Source organism: Ptychodera flava, chromosome 17 (genome assembly GCF_041260155.1).
Source record: "Ptychodera flava strain L36383 chromosome 17, AS_Pfla_20210202, whole genome shotgun sequence".
Classification (NCBI taxonomy): Eukaryota; Metazoa; Hemichordata; class Enteropneusta; family Ptychoderidae; genus Ptychodera; species Ptychodera flava.
The window spans coordinates 24,490,128-24,504,095 of NC_091944.1; the positions used below are offsets into that span (position 1 = coordinate 24,490,128).

The 13,968-nt window shown below is 36.6% G+C and overlaps 1 protein-coding gene across 2 annotated transcripts in view; it reads right to left on the reverse strand.

The window, feature by feature from the left end:
* LOC139115847 (adenylate cyclase type 8-like) overlaps nt 1-13,968 on the reverse strand; it is a 59,064-nt gene that overhangs the window by 20,217 nt on the left and 24,879 nt on the right. For both annotated transcript variants that reach the window (XM_070678240.1, XM_070678239.1), the window contains exon 3: nt 1,570-1,719. In XM_070678240.1, coding sequence (XP_070534341.1) covers nt 1,570-1,719 — 150 coding nt within the window. The remainder of the gene's footprint in view (nt 1-1,569; nt 1,720-13,968) is intronic.

Here is a 13,968-nt window from a genome sequence, read left to right on the forward strand (position 1 = left end):
GAGAGTCCGAATATCTGCCCCTGCGGCGCGCTCTTAATAATGCAAGGTGGAACTTAGACTCGGTCAAAACAAATCTAAAATGATATGTGGGCAATAACTTACGTAACAAAATGGCAGTATTCATCAAGTTACACCTCCGAGCACTATATTGTTAATTAATTAACCACTATCGAAAACAACATATATTATTAGTAACGTGTACCCTTAAAAATTACAGCGTGATTATGGAGACGCCCGCTCGATGACCTTGTGGATGTTCCGACAATTAAGCGTGTGTCTAGATTGTATGTAGATAAGCTGGGTGTTAATATACCATCAACTTTCTGTTGTTTTGCCACTATTTCCGATTAACATACAACTGTGTCTGAATTCATAAAGTCGACTTACGTAAAATGCATCGACGGTTTACATAAAATATATCAAACTTTGTGCCGGATTGAATTCTGGAGGGTTAGCGTGGGTCACAAAACGTGCAATCATACATTTCATCATATATATATATATATATATATATATATATATATATATATATATATATATATATATATATATATATATATATATATATATATATAATATGTGTGTCTGTCTGTCTGTCTGTCTGTCTGTCTGTCTGTGTCTGTGTGTGTATTATATATATTTGTGTATGTATGTGTATATATACATATATATATATATGTATGTGTGTCTGTGTGTCTGTGTGTCTGTGTGTGTCTGTGTGTGTATCATATATTTTGTGTATGTATGTGTATATATACATATATATACATATATATATATATATATATATATAAGAGAGTGCTAGCATACTCATGGACGGAACACTCATTTCCGTACACTTCTACTTGTTATCATTTTTTACCGTATATATATATATATATATATATATATATATATATATATATATATAATAACGATGTATACAGATGTCCTCGCGGGAAATTACAGTGATATATATATATATATTATATATATCTATAATATATATATATATATTATATATATATATATATATATTATATAATATATTTATATATATATAAACACATGAGAGTGTGGAGCAGAAAATTGTGTTTAATTTCGTGTATTTGAAATTATGTCACTTCAGCCGGGCGTATCCATTGGAACGTATTAAAATGCTAGCGAGCAAATGGCTGGCACCTATGACAAACTGCAATTTTCTGCCATTTTTTTCCACACCATGTACATTATATTCGATTTTCATGTCGAGGTAAATTACTCTCATGCCCCCAGTCATTCAACCGGTCCTGCCCGCAATTTACAAGTATTAAACCAAAGTACCTTCTGTAAGCATATTGCTGCTTGAGAGACCAGTTGATTGGGTGAACGTGACTGTCCGCGCGCACACACACACATACACATACACACACATACATTGCTCTACAAACTGTCTACACCAACCAGGCCAAGCCATACTGTTCTCCAACAAGCAAACAAACAAACGAACATCAGTGAACGAAAACAAACACGGGTAGGCGAAAACAAAAAAAAATCCTCTTTGGCCTGACAGCCAATACCAGCCGGCCTCTGAAATCGCACAGTACGTACCTGATTTTCGTTCTCCTTTTGTAGCTTCAACCTCGCTCGGATGCACCTCCTGGTTTCCAAAAATGCCTGCCTCAATATTCGGTCAGATAAGTAGTTGGTGTACATTCCGGCAAAATGTGTGCATAGTAACAGAAGTATATTTGCAGACCACTGACGATGATATGTGGAAACAAAGAAGATCGTATTAAAGACTTGTGTTAACATATTATTGTTTTTAATCGATTTTCTTGTTTTACTCCTAAATTAAGCATGATGAGATACACTGTATTCAGATTGTCAACTCAGCCTGTACATGTGTAGACAGCATTATAATAATTGTTGACGAGTAAATGAGGTCCGTACTGGAATTTAATTGAAACAATAACAGCGCATTCTTCACGTTCAGACACTGTGTGTGTTGACAAGCTAAATAGCGGGATTTTCGCTTTAGGCCATTAAAGAAAATTCTTTGTTTGCCGTCCTTGGATTTTGAAAAACCCACCAGCAAGCCAGGGAAAAAAACAAACAAAGACAAAAAACACAAGTGTATTAACATAAGCTCAATTGGGTTTCCTTTGGAAAAATTATATTTTCATTTGTAATAGTGTTAACATTGTGTTTGTTTTCTTAGCCTTCTCTGAAAACCTACCAGCACGCAGACGGCAAACAGAGAATTTTATTTAAAGCGCCTTATGGGGTAGAACAAAGGAATGCAAAATAAAAACAGTGAAAAACTCATCAAAATTTACAGCCACTGGCTACTTAGTAGCATGTAAAGTGAAATAGCATCTTTTGAACGACTACGTTCCAATCTTGAAAGGATACAGTCTTTTGGACGGTGCTCAAAGGTCGTATGGGACCCATACGACCAATGTAAACACTGGATCTAAGGTACGATGGTTATCATTGATGAAAGTTTAAACATGTCTGTCATAATCCAGATCGTATTATTTAAATGTTGCAGCTATGATGACGAGGTGCTTCAAGATATCGTGTACAAAATACATTGTTTGTAAACAAGAAACTCGCTACACAATGAGAGGTTTGAATCGAAGCGAGCTCGTGACGGCGCGTCTCGCACGGATGCTTTGCCGTTCACACAAGAAAGTGGCAGCTTTTCTCTTCGGCTGGGTCGTTTTTATTGCACGCATTAAACGCAAAATGTCAATATTCATTGAAGTAAGAAGCAAAACGTTGGACAGCCCTGTGCAAGCGTTCCATGCCATGAAAAATAAATAGTGAAATACTTGCCGTTTAAAAAGTACGAGGCGGATTTCTTTTCTTTGGCGCGGTTAACTAATTAATGAATGAAACGAAATTGAAGACTTGTACTCTTCCACTTTACAGAGTCGTCTGAATGCAATTCCAATTCTACTGTTTTTATGAAAAGTCATCGAACTCAGCAATTTTCAAGCAGCATAATTTTTATTGCCGAACTGGAACCGCGGAAAGGAGGCCCAGGAGTGTACCTTTCTGGTCGACATTGCATAATATATGTGTTAGCATAGATCGAAAAGCATGATGCTTACCTTCTGTAGTCAGCGGTCTACAGAAAAATTGGCTTTTTGGCGTTGTTTGTCATAATATATATACGAGTGTTGCGCTGTCATCATTGAATGTGTCGGTTTTAATTCAGTCGTATTCCGCACGGAATGTTCAACTATTTGTAACCATTTAAAAGATGTTTTAATGATTCTATTTAGAAAGTGACATTGACCTTGTTAATTGGTTTTAAAAAATTTGTCAGACCATTATGATCGATAAATGAAATTGTTATCTCAACATTTTGCACCGCGGTATAATATGGGACAGACAAACAGACAACATTCGCCACCGTAGTATATGGGGACAAACAGACTGACAGGGACAGACAAACAGATAAGGACAGTGAGAGATGGACAGCACTGGAGATAGCAACTGGGACAGACAGACTACCTATAAGAAAGAGAAAACAGTCTAAGAGAAAGCGAGTAAAAGATGGAGCCTAAAGGCAGATTCATGGATTGAAAGTCGAGGCAGAAATAGCGGCAGGCAGACACAAACAAATACAGATGAAATTAGTGAAGAGATAAACTCCGACTATAGCGATACAGAAGAGATGATAAGGTAGACAAAAGAGGCATTTCCAGACACAGAGAAATATAGACAGAGTAGATGGACGCACAGACAGGCTGACCAAAAACCTGACGGACAGACAGAGATAGCAATAAAGAGAGAGAGAGTTAGTCTACTAATTTAAAAATGAGACAATTTTCTCCCAGTCAAGCATAAAGTACACCATGTGCTACAAATACATGGGCTGTAACCTGTACATTTCCTGGAACTTAAAGCTGCCATATTATTAATGGTCAAAAGAGAACAGGCCAAACGTCGAGTTCGCAGATACCCGCCCCATGAAAATAAGAGCATGTGAATATGCAAAAACCCTCAAACAAAATTAGTTTGGCAACGATAACCGATGCATTCAATCTTTAAATCTGACATCTATCTTCAAGACACACAGTGGCCTTCAAGGAAAGAAGAAGGGTGTCACTTCTCCTTATTAATTTATTCTTTAATGAAATCGAAAAAGTGCACTTTCAGGATGACTTTCCGTCACCATGATTGATTAATTTGATTAATATTTTCTGCTCTTTGCTACAAACAAAGTCGAGCTATGGCTTAAAGCTTGTTTTAATATCTTAACGATCATTACACAATGGAAGATTTGTCAAGCTCAGATCAAGTGTCAATATTTACGCCTGACTTCGTTTTTAATTTTATCTTATTGCCTGAATAAAATATTTTTCTCCTATTTGCTGACGTATATTGCGATATCATAAACCAATAGATGGATAGATAGATAGATGTACATGTATACTTACACATACATACATACATACATACATACATACATACATACATACATACATACATACATACATACATACATACATACATACATACATACATACATACATACATACATACATACATACATACATACATACATACATACATACATACATACATACATACATACATACATACATACATACATACATACATACATACATACATACATACATACATACATACACATAATACATACATACATACATACATACATACATACATACATACATACATACATACATACATACATACATACATACATACATACATACATACATACATACATACATACATACATACATACATACATACATACACACACACACACACACATATATACATACATACATACATACATACATACATACATACATACATACATACATACATACATACATACATACATACATACATACATACATACATACATACATACATACATACATACATACATACATACATACATACATACATACATACATACATACATACATACATACATACATACATACATACATACATACATACATACATACATACATACATACATACATACATTCATGATTCGATGACAGATAGACAGTTGGAGACACAAAGTCAGAACCACAAATTGTCTTAATGGCTTATCGACGCTCATAAACGTTAACTCACGCACCATATATAGGCACTGCTTCTTCACAATATCGACTGCAACCATATTGAAACCTTTCTTGTGATTTCCTGTCCATAATTGCATCAACCGAGTTATTGCACATAAGAAACTACGACTACGGCAACCCTCCAAACCAGGTTTGTACCGCGTTACCAGGCAACAGTGTGCGTTGCTCTGTGAATGCAATAAATTGCCAATTTGGTCTATTAATACGTGCTTGTTTTTTTCAAGTTGCTCCTCGATGCTACCTCCGCTGCGTTGCTATTTGCCACTTGGCGGTACTGTCAGATAGGGGCTTACCGCTGCACTCTCCCCCGCAATGTGTGTAATTCAAACCTACATTCTTTTGGCCTGACACTTGTGGGGGCTCATTTTGACGGAAGCTTATGGAGCAAATAGAGTTTTCACCGGCATAGTTTTTGTGAAAATCGGGACTTTCACTTTCCAATTGAGATATGATCTTAACACAGACATTTGATGGCGGCCATTGTTGACTTTCAAATATCGGTAAATATCATTATGGTGACTTGTTTCTCCCCAACAAAATTTGTACAGTGACCCCAATTTTTTCTTTATTTTGAAAGAGAATGGTTAAAATTTTACTAGAGAAAAATATTTCATTTTCGAGGCCCGAACTTCCTTAATTGATGAATGTTTTTCTTTTCAAGCGTTGTTGCGATGAACAACGCAAATATTTGAAGCTTGATCTAAACAACGGTGAAAAACTGAATTCATAGCCTTAGGCAGGCCCGTCAGTATTTGAAGAAGCTTTGCAAAAAGCCAAAGCCCAGAAAAAAAACAAATCAATATATCGCCAGATGAATTTTTGTAGAACATGAGACTTGCGTGAATGCAGCGGTGCCACATGATAAAAAGTACAATAATTATATTTAAGTGAACAACTTGATTGTTTCGGTTTTTCTTCCTATTTTTTTCAACATTTTGGAAATCTTTCTCTCCACTGACTTAATACACTGCCTCTCAGTGGTTGTTTTGTCCTTGTACACCCAATGTAGCGCAACTGTCAAGAAGTTCATTACATCATGATGTGGTATGTCCGATTTCGAATGCATTAGTTTCGAATTCCGGTCAGGGTTTTTTTTTTATGAGCGCAAGTGCATCGTACCCGCACAATTTTTAAGAGCATGGCTCGCAAATATTTGGAATCGGCAATTTTGCAACTACAATGAGGACTTGTGAAACTGTATTTGAAATATGACCGGCGATTCACGAAGTTTTTATGTCAGCCCCACCCACCGCCCAGCCCAGCATATTCACTAAATTTGAGTTACGCTACGTTTAGTTCGATATCACGAATACAAGTCTGATATTAACCCTTGAAGCGAACGCAAAATCCGTTACGATTTATTCTTGACTCATATGTGGATGTCATACAAAAATATATTAAACTAATTGTTGACCTTTTCTACTCTGCGCAGGAGCTTTCATGCAAGGCCTCTCAGCAAAAGCAACTTCAGGCAAAGAACGGCCAAGGCGTGGCGTTGGCATTTAATGTGCTCGCACAGGGTGTCTGCATCGTCATTGCCGTGAAATTGCTCTCCAGTCAAAGCCTCGAGCGTTTCCTGGTGCGAAGAACGGTGGTCGATATATACTCGCGCTTGACGTCATGTCCAAGCCAGTCATTATTCGATCAGCGTAAAAGTGGGCTTTGTGAGAGGCCAATCTCGAATAGAACTTGCGCGGAGATAGGATGGCGGAAAGAAACCCGTACAAAACAAGGGAGAATGATGGGTAAATAACGGAAAAAAGAGTTTTCTAGGATTTTTAATCGATGTGTGAGTGCCGTTTAGAATCGGTTAGAAAATTGACAAACCAAACGACTGTGGAAACGAAAGTTCACTGCGCACTTTCTAAGACATATGAAATAAAATGAAAATTTTGCCTTTTCGATGATGCTAGTAGATATTGTAAACAAAGCTAAAAAGCTTCGTCCAAAGTCAACAGAAAAAAAAACAACAACAACATTTAGTTCTTCTGATATCCATTAAAAATAAAATTGATATCCTGTGTTCAGCCTAAAACGTTACTTTTCGTCTCTGGCTAAATCCGGTATACTAGTGAGCTATCGAGCAGCCTGATAAACACGTGCTGATTGGCTGATCTGAGAGCACCATTAGCGAATGAAGACACGTCAACAATCGCGGTGCCAGCAAGTGGGTTATAGGCCTGTCGTCGAATTCAACATTTTAATCCACTAATGGCGTCCACAGATCATTCAATTAGCGATATTTTTAGGCAAGTCGAAAGAGGGGATTAACTACTGGTAAAAAAAGCAAAGTGGGAAATTGACATAAAACAAATACGCGTTATAGAAAGAGGTTCGAATACCCTTTCGTAAAAAAGAAGACGACATAATATACGAGGGGTAATCTCATGGAGGTCAACTGTGACACTGTGCTAGTCCCCTACGGGTCAATCGAAATAATTTGCACAATAGTGAGAAAAAAGATTAGTCACGCTTGAGTCTCCCACGCGCGTACCCCATTTGACGCGACACTGTCCTGAGGCGCTGTAAATAAAATTCTTTGTTTGCCGTCCGCGTGCTGGTAGGTTTTGAGGGAAAATTAAGAAAACAAACACAATGTTAACACTATTACAAATAAAAACATTATTTTTCACAAAAGAAACCAAATAAAATTTGAGCATATGTCATACACTTCTGTGTTTGTCTTGTCGCTGGCTGGCTGGTAAGTTTTTAAAACTACGAGGACGGCAAACAAAGAATTTTCTTTAAATGGCGTAACTGCGATGTTTTGCCATATACGTCGCGGAAATGTAAAAACAAAAAATACACGAGAATGAAGAACAATTTCAAGTGGTAATTCTCAAGTCCGTGTTCTCGCATTAGTGTCTGTTTGCATTGACTATTTAAACGACATTAGTCCCATGTTCTCCTTCGAAACTTAAAATGTTCAGTCAACAAACTTGTTCAGAGATAAAAACTGATATCAAACTATCTCCTTTTTAAAAAAATCATTATACCGTAAAGTATTTTAACATTCCATTTTGTTCTATAGCAACTATCTGTCTAGTACCTCCTTCTCGCCATAATTTGAAATTTAATCGTTAAGTTGTATATCTTGAGTTACAATATCAGCTTTGGATTCATATTTTTTTGATTTGTGAATTTATCTTTTTTGTCAAAGGACAGGTGCAATAATTTGTCTGAAATCGGGTAGGGGTCTCCTATAATACGAGCCCTTAACACTTTACAATTTAACGATAGAAATGCCACGTTAAGTGTTACACTGAACTTGAAGGCATTTCGATAAATGAAACTGTTAAGAAGAACAGGGCGTGGTATACGCTGTGTGTGTGAGTTTTGCATTCGATCGTTTCCGGTGAGACCTTATCTTTGCATGATTTTACCTCGACAAGATTACCAAACTATATCAGGGCGTTTCAAAGGTCATGAAAGACGTCAGAAATACCGTTTTGGACGTTACCTCGTCAGCGGCAGTTGGTCGAGAGGCTTATTGAATACGGCATTGCTTATAGTCCAATGACACACGGCGGGAATATAGAGTGCCCCACGAAAGTGTTATTAGGAAATTATTTTACCCATACTAAATTTGAAACAGTGTTTGACGTTCATGCTGCCTCGCACTCACATTCTAATGGCGACGAGAAGCGACATTTCAGCTTTGACGCCCTTGTGCCTACTTAAGGTAAAATGCCCCTCGACGACAGATATCAGGACTTTCAAACTTTTACAGGGCATTTTTGGTCAACCACATGTCGGTGGCTTACTTTAAGATCATTGAGTAAATACAATTTTCACCTGCTTATGTTTTTTAAATCAAATATTATACGTTCCCCTTCGAGAGTTAACCCAGGGATTGCAGCCATTTCTCTCTCTCTCTCTCTCTCTCTCTCTCTCTCTCTCTCTCTCTCTCTCTCTCTCTCTCTCTCTCTCTCTCATATCCCGGTAAGTTTCCCATCCTCATTGGTATTTGCAGAGACAATGCTCTCTAATGCGTCAATGGTACCGTCATCATATTGCGATGAAGTGCAATTGTTGCTACGTGAATACTTGCAAGACTACATTATCGATTACTCAATAAATTCGTCTGGATGTAGTCTGCACAGATTAAATATTAACAAAGTGCGGAAGAGCATCGGTGCATATTCGATCTGGACCCGGACGACCCGGACAACTGACAGGTAAAGAGTTGCCAAGTTGATAGTGACCTGATTTAGATGCAACGTGACGCATGTCACACGTTCCCTGCCACTACCTTTCCATTATTTGAAGAAACTTTAATTCCACTTGATAGCAAGGCATAGAAGACGAGAGAGTTTCCTTTCACAGTTCACATTTTTGTCTCAGTGGCTACTTTGACAATGTGTTAGCAAAAGCAATCTCTTCTGAATTGGGGTTGGTTTGTTCAAAGCAAACACACGCACGGCAGTCATCCGCTAAAAAATTGTTCAGTCTTGCTATGAGAAATCAAATAGTCCCTTCATATGCCATTCGATTTTTTTTCTCCACGTAAGTATCCTAATTTACTTTCCTTTTCGTACTCGTGTCATCCATCGTTCGTTATTTCATTTGTTGTTTTTTCCCCTGCATGTTTCTTTCCTATGCATTTTTGTAATCAGTTTATAATTGTGTTTGCCTATCCCATCGAGAATTGCAATCTTTTCGTCTGACAACACAATTGTGTGACGCCAACAACAGCTTTGCGGCTCTCTCTCTCTCTCTCTCTCTCTCTCTCTCTCTCTCTCTCTCTCTCTCTCTCTCTCTCTCTCTCTCTCTCTCTCTCTCTCTCTCTCTCTCTCTCTCTCTCTCTGAGAGACCATCTGTATATTTTTTCGCATGGATAGTAGAATGGTGTGCGTGGGAGGGATTTCACCATCTAATCCTCCTCGTTTGTTAATCTCTATCATTCTGCATGACTGTATGCTAATCACTGTCTCTAAATAGTTATAAAAGTCAACAACAAGGTACAGTGTCCTTTCTCATTTCGTATATATATTTGCATATTACGGGGGTTGCTATGCCTGCCTCTGTCTGTGTCCTTATTTCTGTCTCCTCTTGTACAGTTTCTGAGAATGAGATGAAATTTCTCTATATGTCTGTCGATCTGTTCATCCGTCCGCTCGCCTGCTCGCCCGTCTCTCTGTCCCTTCCTGCCTTCCTTTTGAAGTTGTGACTTTTAATTTTCATGACGCATGCGGGATATCGAATTTTTTCGGTTTTCGAGAAAAAAGGATTTGACATTTTATAGGGAATCTGAATGCAACGCTAGCTTCATTCAAAACCAACCAACAAACCAACCAACTCAGTTATGCTGGCAAAAATGTATTCTTAGACATCATTTGCGTCCCTCTATTTAGGGAGACGTCATATGTTCGATGTCGTAAATATCGCTGCCATTTCTATGCAATCATTAACATTATATTTACTCAGCACGGCGAGCGATCTGAAATATTGAAGTACCCCTAAATTTTATAGGAGAATTTAATGTTTGCCGGAGAGTTATATATTAATTTAGGACGTTCATAACCTGTTTACGGTACAATGTGCTGCTCGTTTTTTGTGTCACTTTCTCAACTAAAGATCGAACAAGCCATATGTCCGCAGAATGCAAGTACGAAAAAATATTTGAGTAGCACTTAATGCTTTAGATAGGCAACTGATTGTTAACATAAGTTGTAAGTATAAGTTTTGTGAGTGTGTGTACCATTTTTTTACAACATCGACTTCAAAAGTCGTCTTCAGGTCTGTTTGTTTTCAGAATAAACCGAGTAAGTTTACCGTTCTCACTCAACAACAAATATAGAGTTTGGCAACCATGGCAACCATTTCCAGTGAAATAAGCAAACCTGCTATTAATCCGATAACTATCGAACTCGAAGTCGTTTATTGCAGAAAAAGATGAAGTGTACGCGCCCATTTGTATTTATTGGATCGTGATGTGTGCAGCTAAACGTTTAATACATCAATATTTCCAAGCACGACGCAGAAAAAAATATTCAGTCAACATTGAAAACAACTTATTATCCGATACGTCAATTACAGCAGTCACTGGGTATAATCGATTTGTTAAAAGAAAACGTTGTACCTATGGATGGACTTTTGACATTTTAATAGCGCAAACCATACACCTCGGTGTGAAATAACGTGAAAACTTAAAATTCATAATCCCTCATCCATGCCAGTCGTGAAAGGCAAAGAAATGTAACAATGGGGGACAGAGAGAGAGAGAAAGAGAGAGAGAGAGAGAGAGAGAGAGAGAGAGAGGAGAGAGAGAGAGAGAGAGAGAGAGAGAGAGAGAGAGAGAGAGAGAGAGAGAGAGAGAGAGAGGGTGGGGGCGTATGTATGTATGCTCTATAAAGCTGATATCTCCTTCTAAAAATGATTTATACGTGTGTGTACTACATGTAGCTGTACTTTACTCCACATTTCAGGAATTCGTTGCTTGATTCTTTGCAAACCCAGCAGTATTGAGCGATTCATCAAAAAGCGATGTTTTGAAATTGATAGCTGCCGAACGACGAGGGTTTAACTGGCACATGTGACGCCACTTCACGGATTCCATTAGAGAATGTTGAACTTTCATCGTAGCAATTTGGCGTATAACTGCGCAGTGTAGGTAGTCACACACTTTAGCTCGCTCACTATTACATGACACATAGTGATACAATACTGAGAAAATTGTCACAGAAAATAAAATATGTAATGATTGCTTTCATTAATTTATTCGAAGAAACTGTTGCAAACCTGATTTATAGATATTATATTATATATTAGTTTATATAATATTATATTAGTTAATATTAGTTTATATTACATTTATAACATTCCATTACTATTACTTTCTATTATATTTAATACATGTGCATTGTAATATTACGTTCTATTACATTATATTATATTATATTATATTATATTATATTATATTATATTATATTATATTATATTATATTATATTATATTATATTATATTATATTATATTATATTATATTATATTATATTATATTATATTATATTACATTATATTATATTATATTATATCAGATTATATTATAGTATATTATATCATATTATCATATCATATCATATTATATTATATTATATTATATTATATTATATTATATTATATTATATTATATTATATTATATTATATTATATTATATTATATCAGATTATATTATAGTATCGTATAATATATGATGTTATTTCGTCATACATTATTATCATAATCATTATTCTTCGCATAAATATGTATCATTCTATCATTCATTATCTTCTTATACGTATATATATATATATACATACATATATATATATATATATATATATATATATATATATATATATATATATATATATATATATATATATATATATATATAATGTTAACCTTGCTGTTCCTTATCTGTATAGAAACTTTATCTGCCGCAAACATGCATATTTCGAGCTCTTCCATGCATTTTTCAATAGCTCTGAATAAGCTGACGCCGGTACAGTTACAAAATGCTTGTATTAATTCAGAAGCAAAAAAGAAATCAACTTTTTTAAAGGACAAGAATAAATGATTAACGTGACAATCAAAAAATGGCATGACGGACGTGCGCATGCGCGGACATAAACCTCGTACTGATTGTCGACAACGTGGGATTTTCCTTCATGACGACTTGAAGAGAACTTGAACCCTGAAATTAAATCACTGAAATGTCGTTGGCACCGATTGCCGCTGACAAACAGAGGATACAATTGCAGGCTTTCAGAGACTCAACGCACGACCTTCTCTTTGTCATAACATCCCTCGACTCTAGCCCTTCAACTTTGATGTGTCTGCCTTGCAGCCACATCATAAGATTTAAATAGCACCACAAGGCAGCTGGTCGCTTCCTCAGCGTCCTATCGTGTGAAATATGAAAGTCACGACACAGACTAACGTTGTGCCATCGAAGCCGTAACACGTTCAAAAAGATCACCATCCCTTCACAGAAATCTGTCAATCAATGCGGCGAAACGTCGATGTATGTTTGTGTTGGTGCAGTGCACGCAAAAATACGTATCAGATGGTTAGGCTGCGTTCACAAAAAATGGTTAGGGGGGCTGGAGGGATGCAGGGGGGTGGATTCGAAAATTTTTGAGGTAGTAGGGGGGACTTGAAAATTTTGCTCTGCCTGTAGGGGGGACTTGAAAATTTTTTGGTTTCCTTTCGTGTTTTGCATTTTCCAACTCCAAGTTTCTGTAGGTAATTCAGTGAAAATGAATACCGTTTTTATGTAATCCAATTGTTGTAATGTTAGTAATCATTTAATAAAATCTAGAACCATTTGTCACATTTCATGACTCTTATCTCGAAAAAATCTAAACGTGTGATTTGCCATAAAAAACCAAACAAGCCTAATAACAGGGCAGAAGCTGCAACTGTTGATGATTTTTGCAATATTTCTATGTAATATATCAACAGTTTACTACAATTTCTTGCTGTCTCCCTACAGCATAATCAAACACACAACATTAGTTTGTCGACAAAACCTGTATATATAAATACGTATTAGGTGTGATAATTTAATCAGTGACAGTCAGTTGTCAGTGATACAAATGCATGGTACACATACACAGGCTGTGATAGCAAGTTGAATACTGGACAGTTCAACATGCTGTAGTGAGTAGAACAAGAACGTAGTTGTATAAACTGAACAACGATATTGTCAAAATTGTCAAAGTTAATACAGCTACTGCCTACGGGCAGAGTCACTTTCAGATACTACCCTGCTACTGCAGTGTCACTGTCACTGCATACCTGAGCAGTGATAGAGATAGCTCTGACTCTGATGTACATGGTAGTTGAAGAAGAGTTTGTGTCAAATGACGCTCATGACAGT